The sequence below is a fragment of the Haematobia irritans genome, chromosome 1 (assembly GCF_050003625.1).
Source record: "Haematobia irritans isolate KBUSLIRL chromosome 1, ASM5000362v1, whole genome shotgun sequence".
NCBI classification, from domain to species: domain Eukaryota; kingdom Metazoa; phylum Arthropoda; class Insecta; order Diptera; family Muscidae; genus Haematobia; species Haematobia irritans.
Window position 1 is genome coordinate 278,568,249 of NC_134397.1, and position 14,680 is coordinate 278,582,928.

General features: G+C 35.5%; 2 protein-coding genes and 1 long non-coding RNA gene across 4 annotated transcripts; 2 read left to right on the top strand and 1 right to left on the bottom strand.

The window, feature by feature from the left end:
• Nucleotides 1–432: 432 nt before the first annotated feature.
• Nucleotides 433–6,709, bottom strand: NSD (Nuclear receptor binding SET domain protein). Its single transcript, XM_075296083.1, has 6 exons — nt 6,202–6,709; nt 4,568–6,134; nt 2,294–4,149; nt 1,567–2,228; nt 1,351–1,476; nt 433–1,296 (listed from the first exon to the last, which is right to left on the bottom strand). The coding sequence occupies exons 1-6, from the start codon at nt 6,458–6,460 to the stop codon at nt 1,003–1,005; spliced, it is 4,764 nt and encodes a 1,587-aa protein (XP_075152198.1). The 5' UTR covers nt 6,461–6,709; the 3' UTR covers nt 433–1,002.
• Nucleotides 6,710–9,079: 2,370 nt separating this feature from the next.
• On the top strand, nt 9,080–13,339 carry BOD1 (Biorientation Defective 1). Of its 2 annotated transcripts, none has more exons than XM_075296117.1 (5): nt 9,080–9,223; nt 9,313–9,632; nt 9,688–11,459; nt 11,516–12,055; nt 13,011–13,339. In XM_075296117.1, exons 2-5 carry the CDS (start codon nt 9,412–9,414, stop codon nt 13,064–13,066), a joined length of 2,589 nt encoding a protein of 862 aa, XP_075152232.1. In that variant the 5' UTR covers nt 9,080–9,223; nt 9,313–9,411; the 3' UTR covers nt 13,067–13,339. The 2 variants fall into 2 exon arrangements, with proteins under 2 accessions (XP_075152232.1, XP_075152225.1); XM_075296110.1 differs by lacking the exon at nt 13,011–13,339 and adding an exon at nt 12,677–12,918.
• On the top strand, nt 12,063–12,636 carry LOC142226240 (uncharacterized). The gene is made up of 2 exons (XR_012719639.1): nt 12,063–12,370; nt 12,431–12,636. It is a non-coding gene; the product is annotated as an uncharacterized LOC142226240 (long non-coding RNA).
• Nucleotides 13,340–14,680: the final 1,341 nt, after the last annotated feature.

Below are 14,680 nucleotides of genomic sequence, written 5' to 3' on the forward strand. Positions count from 1 at the left end.
TCGGAGAGAACTCGGAAAACTATATGTCATAAAGGAATTCGGGTGGCCGTGTTTTTGAGTACCATCGTCTTTATCGATCAACTTATGTATGTTTAGTTTTCAGTTTCCCCGAATGTTACGAAGATCTAACCTGAACAATTTTACTTTGTGCTTATTTTCCCCGTTGTGACCAATTGGTTTCTCGACACCCCGTTTCATATATGCCCCATAGCAACAATTTAGAAGATGCTGGCAAACAATGCATATACCAATATGTAGATAGGTCATTTCTATATGTTAAAAATTGGTTTTGAGTGTGTCCAATCCATGGATGCTTATACAATGCGGCTGAAAATTTCTGTTCACCTATAGGTGGAGCTTAATGTGCATATTCTTTGCAAGAATTCTGTCTTTTTTGCTCGCGTATTTAAAATGCCCTAAATAAACAAACGATTTATATTAAATACACCAAAAAAAATTGGTTTAAATTTATTTCTTTAAAAAATGGGAGCATGTATAACAGCAGTTAACAGACATAATATGATGCTCACCCAATCTCTTTATTTATGCTTATTAGAATATATATTATAAATGAGCAGAAACAAAACGGTGACTATGGTATCTATCCCTTTTAAACATTATATAAATATATGTGTAGTGTAATCGTGCAAACTTATCATGTATGTATATCGATATAAGAATGTATGGTTGATCTAACTTAAATGCTCTCGATAATAATTAATTTTAAAAAATCAAAACTTCCATTAATGTGTAACAAATCTCGTCAGAGAATAACAAAAGTGAATCATAAAAATCGTGGCGGCGATGAAAATATGGAATGGGAAAAACAAAACGTACATAATACCCCCGTAAGCTCTTAAGAAAATGCAAAGTAAATATTTGTAAAATAAAAAAAGTATGTACGTACTGCAAAAATTTATGTATATGCAAATGAGTTAAACTAACACTAATCAAAAATATATAATAAAAAAGTATTTTACATGTTATGAAAAATTAAGACCATTAACAGATTGCATTTTCTGGAGTTGGGGATGTATTTGTTGTTATCGTTTCTACGTCACTTTCATCCTTGTTTGAATCACTCATTTGTGGCACATTGTTTGGAGGTACGGCGGCATTGGTAGCTATTTTTTTATTTGGTTTACGTTTAGCGCCATTTGCTTTCACTTTTGCTGTTGTTTTACGTTTTCCTATTGCCGCTTTTGAGGGTAAACGTTTCAAAGTTTTCAATTTTGATTTTTTTGGTCTTCCTTTCGTTGTCTTCGAAGGTAAATCCTCTGCCCCTGGAGTAGACTCCTGCAAAAATTACATTTATATTATCTATTATTTGTATTAATAGGAAAACAATACTTTCGATTCGGCTTCTTTCAATTTTCCACCAATTTCCCCAGAACAATTCTTGGATCCGCAATAGCAGGTCTTCTTTTCATTGCCCAATAAATCATCCCAATGATAGTTAAATGTTAGCTCGGTATTCTGAAAACAAATTTGTTAATTTTCAATATTAAAATATTTTAATAAAATAAAACAAGATATTCAATAATGCTATATTGGTTTATATCGTACCTCAGGTATGTCTTTGATGGCAAATAAACCAACGCGATTTAATGAATTCACCGACCATTTTTGTGTTTCGCAATTTGGATCACAAGAGTGATTCATAAAACGTGCCAAATTGCCCTTGGGACCAGCATCAATAATGTAATCCTTTTCCACGGAAAGAAAATAGAAATTTTCATCACGATCTAATGACTTTTGTGCCATACGTGCCCGAAATTCATCATCATTTATTATCTCGCCAACGTATTCAATAACAAATGATCCGGCTTTTATTGGTTCCAGACATATTAAGCCGAATCCACGCTCTTTCATGTAAACGACATCAAGTCGAGGAGATATACGAGATTCAAACATTTGATTCTGGCATCGTTCTCGAGCTGGACATACTTTTGGGTTGCATTCATGGTAAAGTACACGATTAAGACAATTGGTGTCTGGGCCACAGGGGTTATCATCATTGGGATCACAATCGCATTTACTAACGCTATCAATGTCTACATGTAATTTTACAGGGGGCACTGCCCGATTAGCCTTAATACGCACATACGGCTGCGGATGTAGTTTTTCCTTGTTTTCATTGAGGTTGCGTTGTTGAAGCTTTTTGGCCTTAATAATTTCATATACTTGCTTGGCTTCCTCTACACCACGGTTGTAGCTAATATCCAGACCTAGAAAGTGATTGAAAAAGGTTTACTTATATAACAACCTTAAATATATCCAGCAATAATCTTACTTGACGTTTTGGACTTGGGGGGCTCTGAACTATCACCTTCCAGATATAGGTAGACTCTTCGCCTTGAAATCCATCCATGATCATGTGTACCAAAGAACCTCACTACAAAATCAGACGGATTATGAGCCCTTTTCGCGATATTTTTTGGGATTTCAGTTGGCGGTAAAATAATTGCTGGCCACCAACGGAAGTTTGTGAATTTTGCCCACACCATTTCACCGTAGAGGGGCATCCTACCAGATTCGCATTCCTCGCAAATGTATCCTTCATTGGGATCAATTGGAATTTTTAAACATTGTGCGTGTACAGCTGTAGGACACGTCTCACAGCACACAACCTGACCACCGCGAACACAAAAGAAACACCAGTTAACATTGATAAGCATATCATGTTTAAGACTTGCATGTCGGGGGCATATAATGTGGGCAGCCGTTAAAATTTGTGAACCTGCCGGGATGCACGTCGAATCGGTATGAAACGATGCTGGGCATTTAACGCACTTTGTTAGTCTGGCATTCTTCAACTGTTGAAATTTACCCTTTGGGTCGTCTGAGACACATGTGTGACAAACATGAGAAGGGCATCGGAAAGATTCAATATGATTTTTTGAAATTGTAATTTTCGACTGTGGCCAATATTTACAGCAGGATGGGTGAAAGGCGCGTTCACATTGGCTCATGGAGCATTTAACTAGAGGATCGTCTAGTTTACCAGAGTCAGTTAAATTGCAAACCATGCACTTCATGGGTTCATTATTTGCACATTCCCTGCATACCACTTCAATTTCACTTTCTGAAGTTATATGAGGCGCTGCCGTTGGGGGTACATCGGAGGTATCAGTCGTTAACAAATCCTGCGTAGATGATGTGGTACTGCTATTTTCAGTAGTAGAATCATTTACAGGATTTAGGACAGCAAGTGGTTTTTTATATGACTTTTTTAGTTTGCCGTTTGGGGTAAAGGTTTTGTTAATGCAATCCACATGCATCCAGGAGTGACAATTTTTCGAACATCGCCGTAGGTTGCCTCCCGGCTTGTAGCAGTATTTGCACACAGGATCACGACCCATGCCTTTAAAAAGGTATTTATTATCTAATTCGAAAATATCATCAATAACTTCCATAATGGGGCGATTAACAACTTTTTTAGGCTTTTCGACAGAATTTAGAGATTCCTTAACTTGTTTGGAAGTATCTGGAACATCACTGGTTAAATCAAATGAGGAACGTTGGGATTGAAGAGACTTTCGAATCATAATACTTTTTAAACGATTCGACAAACGTTTAACATTCTCATTTGTCCCTGTATAAATCTGTGATGTTTCGGAAACGTTGGAAATGTTCAACTTAGTTAACATTTGTTGCCGGCTTAATTGTTTAAGTGCCCAAATGTTGCGTACAGCAACAACTAAACTCTTATCCAATTCTTCATTAGTATTATCCTCCAAAACGTAATCCCTCATTGCAAAATAAAACTTTTGGAATTCGAGTCCATTGAATATTTCCATATCTTGTAACGATTTTCTTGCTTTTACAAGATGTGAGGAATTTGAAGACTCCATATCATTCGATGTATTTTCTTCACACCTAGATATGTTTTCATGTGATACCACAATAGTTTCAGAATTGTTCACTGCTACGTCTCTGCTCAATTTGCGTTTCTTGAAAGTCATATTTTTAATGGGTGAATAGGCTGGACTGAATGGCGAAGTAGATCTCTCACGTTTGATTGGTACAGTCAAATTATTTACATTTTCATGCGATCCATAAAGACTTTCGCCATCCGACGCAGATATCTGACGAGCGCCTGGAACATACATAGATTTCCGCCGTTGTTGTTTCATTTTTTGTGTTGTTCTGAAAAAATACGTAATTGTTGTTACTACACAAGGTTGTCGTCTACTATTAATATTCATTACAAATTGTTAAAATTAATAAAAACATTAGAAATACCGAGGAATATATCAGTACTGAGGTTGAAACGAAAGAACCACAAATAAACCCAACATTAAGCTTTGAAGTATCCTGTAAAAATATCTTTCAAATAACTAATTTACTTTACTTTGAAAAACTACAACCGTGATTTCATAATTATTACGCTCCTGCAAACGTTGGAGGATTTCATTAATCTTGCCATGTGGTTCGATATAAGTAATTATCTTTTGGCGTTCCAGATATAATCTGGACAGAGTACGCGTTTCGACCAGTTAGAAATACGAATTTCAATTCATTGTTTCGGAAAACTTTATTTTGAATTTACTTGGATTTCACTTACTTGGATTTATCGAATATTTCATAGAACTTTTCTAAGCGTTCTTCATAAGGGACATCGGCAACCATATTTGCCTCTTTAACTGCCTCGTACCAAACGGATTCTTGTTTCTTTTTTGGGACAAACATTCTGAATTTTGCACTCTTCGCTCCATATTTTTCTCGACATTCTTCTAAACGATCCTGATATTGCTGCAACGTTGTAAACGGCATAAGATTTTCACGCCTAACCCAATTACGACGAGCGTTATCAGCAAAAAATCGAACGTGTACCATTATGTGTTGATCCCCAGAAGTATTGCTCTCTTTGGTCGATATAGATTTACCATCCGGATCGGGACAAACCATGCATGGCCAGTAGCAGTAGTTGTATATTTGACCCCAGAATAAATCACCCACCACAAAACTCATCCAAGATACTTCGTTTATGATGGAGGATCCTTTAGCACTATCCATACTAACAGCGGATGGCGACTTAGCAGCCGTAGCATCGACAACAAATCCTGTATTGCTCTCTGTCTCTAAGGTCTCCATGTGTTCAATAGTTTCGGGATTTTTTTCTATAATCTGTGCAGCCTCTTCGGTCTCGAATCCTTCTTCATCATTTACAGTTGAAGGCTCTTCAGATTTAATAAAAATACCATGCACTTCCTTCAAATTTTTACTGTTCATATCGATATCAGGTGATTTGCCATTTTCATTAACTTCTTTGGTATATATCTCAGATGAATCAGTAACGTGTTCTCTGGTTTTTGGTTCTACTTCACGATCGCTACCATTTACATCGACTTTGTTGTCAGATTCTACTTTATGATCAGAATCATTACAAATCCTAATGTTCTCTTCTAGGAAATTGCCTAGCGATTGGACCTCTGCAACATTCACTCCATTGTCAGGACGCAAATCTTCATTATTAGTGTCTAAATCCGCCAATTCAGAAATTTCTTTCTTGTCGAATTCATGTGGATTAGTTTCATTTACCAATTGATTGCATTCGAGCGAAGGGTTTTCTGTATTTTTTGTACTAACTTCCTCAGTATTACAACTTGTACCAGTAGTATGTGCTGTGTCAGACATTTCTTCTTCATATTTGCTCGTCTCTTCCGTCAAATTAGGTTTATCTGCTTCTATTTTTTCAACGTTTTCTTCGGGTACTTGTTCTTTTCCTTCACCTGATATGTTGTCCCTTTCTATGTTGCGCTCTTCATTAGGCAATATTTCTTTATCTACTACAGAACCATTCTTTTTCAATAATTTGTCGATTGGACTGACAAATTCCTTCTTTTTTCCATTTTTTACTTCAGGCGAATCATTTCCATCCTTGGGAATGCGACGAACGTACCCTAGTGAGGTGTCATGGGATCCTAGCAATTGTGCTGTTATATCTTCGCATGCATCTAAATTATTGTTCGTTAGAGATGTGTCTATGCTATTATTATTTATATTGTGGCGTCTTCTCGTTTTACGTCCTCCTTCATCACCACTACCATCTAAATTAGTAGTTGGAGTTACAAATCCAATATATTTAGGGCTCAAATTGGAATGAAGATTTGCAAGAGGATCTTTCCTCCCTGTAATTGTAATGTAGATAAAGGTATATGTGAAAATAGCAATAACTAGAATCATCCATATACGTACTTCTTGGGGTTGATGAATTTAAAGCGTTCGGAGTACTCGATCGCGACGCCTGTTTTTCCTCGACTTTCGTGGAATCTCTTGGATCTTCGTCTTCCAATTTTGTCTCCACTGATGTCTTGGGAACATTTAAATTATCGTCTATATTTTCCTGATTTCGATCTCTGTCGGATTGATGCACAAATTTGTTCATATTGTTCCGTCGTAGCCTCGCTTTTGCAACCGTTGTCGCGCTTTCATTTGTGACACTATCAATTTCCATCTTTACCGTGATTGTTTTGTTCTTTTATAAAGCGTGCTTTGCATTTACAGACTGCAAGAAGTTTTTTGCAAACTTCACAAAAAAAACTGTCGTCTATTTACGGGGAATTGCTTCACATAATTTAGATCGAGAATATTTACACACAATTTTTATATATAATTGTAATATTACAGCAAATAATTCCGAAAAATAATACAGAAAAGGAAAAATTCGCGTTCAACGCCACTCTTTTTGTTATAATGGGTTATTGTTGTTGGTAGATGGGTTGTTTGCTACAATACCGCGCCAAAATTGGTGAACACTGAGTACGCAGTTGTTATATAAAGGCACAAGAATGCAACCCTGCTACGATAAATCCGAAATATTTGTCATTCATCTCATGAGGCGTCCAGATTATAAGTTTATGCATTATGCGCTTTACAGACTATCAGTTATTCCGGACGACAGTGCTCGTGTCGAACATATCCCATATATTGTGCACATTATAAGTTAAGTCCGAAGGCATAATCGATACTGTTGCATGTTTATGGGATCGATAACACATTAACCGATTATTTAGTCATCGCCATAAATTATTATTATTATTATTATGCCTTCGGACTTAACTTATATGGTGCACAATATATTGGATATGTTCGACACGAGCACTGTCGTCCGGAATAACTGAAAGTCTGTAAAGCGCATTACATATCATGCATTAATGCGTCCGTTGATTAAAGAGTTGAATTTTCTCTTTGAAAGCAAAAGTTTTGTTAAAGTGCTTCAAATTTGAATATATCAACCCTTCCATCAAGACACGGATTAACGCATGATATGTAAAGGACACCTTATACGGTCGGATAAACCCTGCGACACAACACGTTGCGGCGACAAATCCGATAGTATCAAGGCATATTAATTAAAGGTAAAGTCACGAGCAAACGTGTGTACACCCCATGATATTTAGAAAGTCAAACTAAAATGGCAGGTCACTTAAGTTGACATTTTTTGTATGTGTAGTGTTGTTGTATTGTAATATTTATGTACACAAAGAATGTAAACAAACCTACTAAACGTAACCAAAGCCTTTGACAAGATGAATGTCGATATTAGTCACCTGATTGCATGACTTTACCTCTTTAATATGCCTTGCGATAGTATAAGGTCGTGTTCGGCTGTCGCGGGGACGTGTTGGCATAAAATCAAAACAACTTTGATTTTTTTTCTGGTTGAAAGGTACAAATCAAGGGGATGTTCGGCAAAAACGTGGAAAATTTACACTTTCAATCAATGGAAAACAAGGCGACAAGTATTTTGAAATTCATCAAGTAATTTGTAATATATTAAATGTGGATTACTTCAGGAATCATTGTTTTGACACATATACCAGGATTTTCTTCCATTTTTAGGCCGGTACTATGTTCATTCTTGCGAAAAATTTTTATGGAAATCATTATTTCGCACATAGAAAGCGGCGTTTTTTTAGGTAGCTTGGAGCGCTATTTTACAGGGAGCGATATTGGATTAAGCTGGTGGTTGTTGCTTGTTTTTACAAAATAACATTTTATTTTTCCTTGGGCGATTGATCTGCTATTCCTTTGATCCTTTGTATAGTTTCGGAACAAAAATATGGCCCGTGTTTGATTTATAAACCCGCACAAATAGTTTTTAATAAATAAATAATTTCTTAATTCACATTGCAAATGGCGCCGTGCTATAAACGTCAGTTTTTCAACACGAAAAAACAAAGTATCACAAATGGAAAAAATTTCGCAAATTTTTCGCATTTTTTGGTTTTGTATGGAGTTTCAACGCGAAAACCGAACAGAGTACCGGCCTTTTTCAGTAAAAATGGTTTCACCCATAAATCTTCATACAACTTCATTGTTTGTTTATGCTTCTTCTTATTCTTTCATGTTGTCATCACATTTGTTCGTGCAGTGTAAGGGCAAAACTTGAACGAACACACAACAAATAGACGAACCTCTGTCGAAGTGTTTATCCGACCGTCTAAGGTCCGCTTAACTCAACCTTTTATCCGGACGATAGTGCTCCAATCTATTGGCCACACTATAAGTTATTTTCGACGGCATAATCGATAACACATTTATCGATTATAGTCTGGACGACGCATTACCATGGAAACTAGAAATTCCTATGTACTCTAAATTCAAATATATGCAACATTTGTTCACATAAATAACGCGACCGCCAAGGAAAAAAATTTTATGTAATTTTAACATCCGTATGTTCTTCAAAGCCTTTCGCATCTTTTTAAGAAATGTATTACACTAATGTGACATACATTTTCAAAAGAATATGTTCACCCCAGATAAACTTATAACTTGGATGGCGCATTATGCGCTTTACAGACTATCAGTTATTCCGGACGGAATGTCGGTGTTTGTAAAGTATCTTACAGTGTGTCGGATTGATACGACTTGTCGGCGATGACTAAATAATCGGTAAATGTGTTATCGATCCCATAAACATGCAGCAGTATCGATTATGCCGATTGTGTGAACGGCGCTTAACTATGATCATAAATGAAAGCGTTTGTTGACATCAGACGTTTTGATTATATTTAGTCTTGGGGACCATTCAGTGTATAGTCTCATATGTTTCCCACATTTGTTTGACCGGATAAACAACTTAAATCTATTCATGTAATTGTAAACAATAACGAAATCTTTCTACAATTAATGCAAATACAATTAATCAAATTGCAAATTATAATTAATTTGTGGTCTTTCTTGACACATGAATACACAGTTCTTCTGTTAAGTACGTATTACATTATTTACGTTATACATTATTTATCTCGTAAAATAGCTATAGAACAATTGTTTAGCTAACGTTAGTTGACATTGTAGATTTAGATCATTTTGACAAAAAGTCACCAATTCTGCGTATTTTGGAAATGGTTTCATTATCATATTGAACTTGTAAAACACCGTCCAATTACAAATAGAATGGATAATATTGTGGAGAAAATTGTGCACGAGGTGAAGTCGCAAGGAGTGTTTGATGAGTTTCGCAAGGACTCTATGTCCGACGTCGATACAAAACCTGCATACCAAAATCTTCGGCAACGTGTAGACACATCAGTAAAGAAATTTTTGTCTGGAGTTTTGTGGACTCCAGATTTAAATAAAAACCAACTAAGGGAAAAACTACGGCGTCATATAACAGAGTAATGTGTACGCAGCTAGCTATTAGATTCCATGTTTATGTGTCTTCTTTTCCAGATCTGGTTTTTTGGATGTAGGGGTGGAACGAATAGTTGATCAGGTAGTGAATCCTAAGATTGGAAGCGTATTTCAACCTAGAATAGAAGAAATAGCTTACAAATATTTAGGCTTACCACCGCCACAGAAAATCTACGACCCTCCACCACCTCCTCTTATGCACCCACTCACTGCTCCACCTCTGCCGTTAACGGCCCCACCACCTCCTTTAAAAGTTGAAACATGTAGTTTATTACCAAATGATTTAGAGCAAGTCAGTCCGGATTCTGACAAAGCCACAATGAAGTCGGAAATCGATGGAGAGGACAAAACGGAAGTGGACATGGAAATGGATGAGAAATTAGTGGATGATGACGAATCTCCACCTTTTGAGCCTCTTTTAAAAATGGATGCCGATGCTGAAGTGAAGTCGGAAGTTTGCAAGCTGAAAACTGAAGCAAAGGATTCCTCACCTGAACAAAACTATAAGAAAGAAGATGATAACAGCAATGGAACTGTTATGACGGAAGCAAAAGATGGTAACGATAGACAGAACTCTAATAACTATGTATCAGTACATATGGATAAAGATGCAAGCCAGTCTATGGATTGCAGAAATTCTCAAGACTCCCAATATTCAAGTGTTTCTAGCGATACACGCTTGTCACCTGTAATCAAAGATAATTTACAAAGAAGCTCTCAAGAGGATGCTGTTACTGCCAACATTTCAGAAGAAGCTCAAATGCCCAAATTTAATGAAAGTTCCAGCGAGCCGAATGGTATTAACAGTGAAAAATGTAAGGATATGGAATTACATTTTGATATAAAGAAAGACGAGATTAAGTTCGAAGGGACAGAGCGAAAGCCTTTAGCTAACTCACAAGAATGTGCTGTATCTGAAGATAATAAATGCGCACTTTCTACCAAATCGCTGGAAGATACTAAAGGCGATAATTTTAAATTTAATAATAATAGTTCCAATTTGGTACAAAGGGAAGACGACGGAGAGTGTACTCCCAATGCTCAGGAGCTAAGTTTTGGCTCAAGCATTGAAGATTCCACATCGACTCCAACAAGTACTACAAAGCATGTTGTTGTTGTCGACAAAATTAAAGAGTTTAGTGCAGAAGAGAAATCGCCTCAGCTCTCAACACCGAAACATCCGTCAACTCCCACACATACTATAACACCTACAGCCACTCCAACACCACCCTTTTCCCAAAGCTCCGCTGCAACACCGTCCCCAGTGTCGACACAAAGAAATGATAGAGATCATTCCAAAAGGTATTCATCTTCGTCTAAGCATAAGAAACATTCAAAAGAACGTCGAAGGTCTCATGACAGAGAAAAAGAAAGAGACCATTATAGGAACAAAGACAGCAAACATGGGAGCAGTGGTAAACATTCATCTTCATCATCCAGTAAACATTCTGTTTCATCGTCTCAGAATAAATCCACTAGTGAAAGGGAGTCAGGGAAACTTTATACCTCACATTCCTCTTCCAAATATACAAAACATTCCTCTTACTCTTCTGGTGAGAAGCGGCATTCATCCTCTAGTTCTCACCGCGATCATTCATCGTCGTCTTCGACATCGAAGCGTAAAGATGATGATCACCAAGAAGCCAAACAAAAGCTATACAGACGTAAATCTACAGACTCGAATGATGACGACGGGGATAGAGCCGATAGCAGTGGCAAATATGGTTCTCAAAACTACAAGTCAAGCAACACAAGTTCGAAATCAAAATCGTCGAATAATACTGTTGAAAATGCATCGTCCAAATCAAATGGTAATTGACATTTTAGTCAAGCTTTTCGAAAGTAATCAAATTTATTCTTTCTGTAGATTTGCAAAAAGGCCAAGAAGAGTCCACGAACAATAGCACAAATGAACGTAAACAGCACAATGTTGTTATTTTAAACAATCTATTGGTTAATCCTCAAACTCAATGTGTAGACTTATGTGCAGAAGGCCTCTTGATTGGTATGACGTTACCATCAACTTCGGCATTCTTAGATAAATGCGACGAAGACAATTGCTCTGACTTGTTGTATTTTGAAAATATGCAAAAGCTCTTTGAGGATAAACTGAATTTTCTCAATCGTACAATGGATTTATGTCGAAGTGCAGTAAACAGTTTACATTTCAATTCGCCCATAGATGAAGGTATTGAATTATTATCCAGTGAAGATGACTACAATCACAATCGTAATTGCTCCTCAACATTAAAACGTAAATCGAGTATATGCTGTGACAATTATGAAAAGACACCTCAAAAGAGATGTTCCATAAACAAAGGTGAAGACGTGGAATTAAATACATCTCCAACGCCTTCAGATATAAGTATTAGTTCGAAGGAGAATGAGGAAATTGATAAAAATACAGGTATGTACAGTGTGTGCATTTCAATTTCTTATTTGATTTATAACTTTTCTTTTTACTTTATCTCATTCTATATGTATATATAAAAAAATCATTATTTTTTGTCATTCCCAATATACGTCAGAAAAATTCACATTAATTGAAATTCCGCACAAAAACTATAGTTTATTATAATAAAAAGAGCATGAACTCTGTGCAAATTTTTAACCTCCCATACATTTAATTTGGCTGAAAATTAAACTTGGTGCTATCGTAATGCAATACATAAAAATATGTATTGCGTATTTGCTAAACAATCTGAACACTTCGCAAAAACATGTGTGTGCTTATAAGAATATTATAGCGCAGGAATATATAAATAACTATTTTGGTTTTTAGGAATGCTTTCGGCAATATTTTAAAACTGCAATGATCGCATGCCCGTATTGCATACAAGGGGTCATGGGACCCATCACAGTTCCTACCGAACAGCAAATAGTTTTATAAATATAGCTTTTCTCCGCTCATTAACTATGTTGGCATTTCCGACATGCGGAATGAATTCTAACCTTCTTAACATAATAAAGTCAATACAAAATTTAAAATTTAGACTTTTTAATACACAAGTATATTTCGTTCCTTTAGCTCTTTCTAAAAAAATGGATCGGCATAGAGCGACAGTGGCAAAACTATCGCAACAACAACGATATTCGAGTGACGATTTATATAAACCACGTCCAATATTGGGGCAACGGTCAAAACGTCGTGGCATGGATTCTCTTATTTGATTAGTTTTTTTTTTTTTAATGAATTTCTTATTTCATATTTATTGTTTATTATTATTTTATTATCAATAAATGCTTGAATTTATAACTGATTTAATTAAATAGTTTTTTATGCCTCTTACTTTATTTTTTTTGCAAATTTGAGTATTGTTTTATATATTTGCGTATATATTTGTGATTTGATAAATTTCTAGGTATGGATCAAGATCTTAATATCGAAAGATCATCTTTTGTTTCCTGCCACTCTTGATTGACGTTTTTCAACATCGGATCCATCTGCAATTTTTTCTTAGGGGAAATAACGCAAACCTACATGTCTACATGTGCTCTCATTGAGAGAGCGAGAAAATAATTCCAGAAAGTATGTAGCTATCCAATTTAAATTGAATTGCGAATCAAGTTTCATAGGTGACGTATTTCATGTTTCGGAGAAAAATTCCCGATGGTGCTGAATTTTAACAACATTGTACATATTATATATACAATTATATATTAAATAAAATGTTCAAATAATAAATTTGAATACTTGTTTTTTTTTAATGAAATATTAGGAGATTTCAGTTTACTTCTTATTATTTAACTTTAATGTAGGAGTAAACTCACATCACAGATAACGTTCCGCCGATGATTTGGGCACTAGTGTGGTTAAAGAACTGGATTAAACACTTTGCTGTTTAATGCTTCCATTACGGCATTCTCACATGATGTTTAATCTGGGGAAAATAATCCCAACACATCCTTATTCTCTATATTAAGAAAATTACTGATCTTTATTAAAAAATGCTGTCCTATTTGATGAAAAACGGAATTCTAAGAGCAATTTTACCGTCAGAATCCATTTCCTACGTGTCGACGACATTGAGAGCAATCCAGGACCAGGGAAGTACGTGTGTCCAGCTGTCAGCGAAGGCTACCCAGATGGGTGCAATCTCAACTACTGAGCACATCAAACCATTTACCACATTAGTTTAATACTCGAACCAAACGCGTATACGACAAGTATTGACATAGCATTAAAATGCAAATAAAAAGAAATTAAGAGCACGAAATAAATTTCCATAATGGGGAAAATGTAATTTGTTTGTTGTTGCCTAAAATTTAACATTGTTTCATTAAGAAAATTACATTTTTTATTTAAAAAAATAAAAACGAAAAACAAATAAAAGATTACAAACATGTATTGAACTAATCTGGTAAATGCAACATTTGGTATGACGCAAGCCAATCTCCCATCTTCCTGAAATCTATAATCTTTGATTTTCCCATATTCTTCTTCAATTGTTTTTGCTATTAACATAAATGTGTATGGAAATGTTTACGGAAACATATTGTTGCGCAAAACATTCATGTGTCCGGCAACATTGCAAGCGTCAAATGTTCTAAAATGCAACCTAGAAAAAACACGCTGTATTAAAGTAAGTATTAAACTTAAATATTTTTTAATTCATATATTATTTTAACTTCTTTGAACAATTTATATGCGTTTTAAAGAAAAGTAACAGTGAAAAAATAACCAATTTAGCCCAATAATCACAACTTCATAGTGGCCTTTAAGGTGGGTATTAAGTTCGAGTTTAAGGTGGGTACTGAGTTCGAGTTAGTAATAAGTTCGCATTATCGCGCTAATTTGGCCATTTATTCACGGCTACTTTTCTTTAATAATTCATTTCAACGAAAATAAACATTTTCCAATCAAGTTATAAAAAAAAGTTGCAATAATAAATTATAATTTTATTCTGTTTTTGCAGATTTACATTTGATTTTAGCGGCTAAACTCGAACTTAATACCCACTTTTGAGACCAGTATTAAGTTGACATTATCGTACTACATTGACCATTTTTTGAAGGTTACTTTTCTTTAATA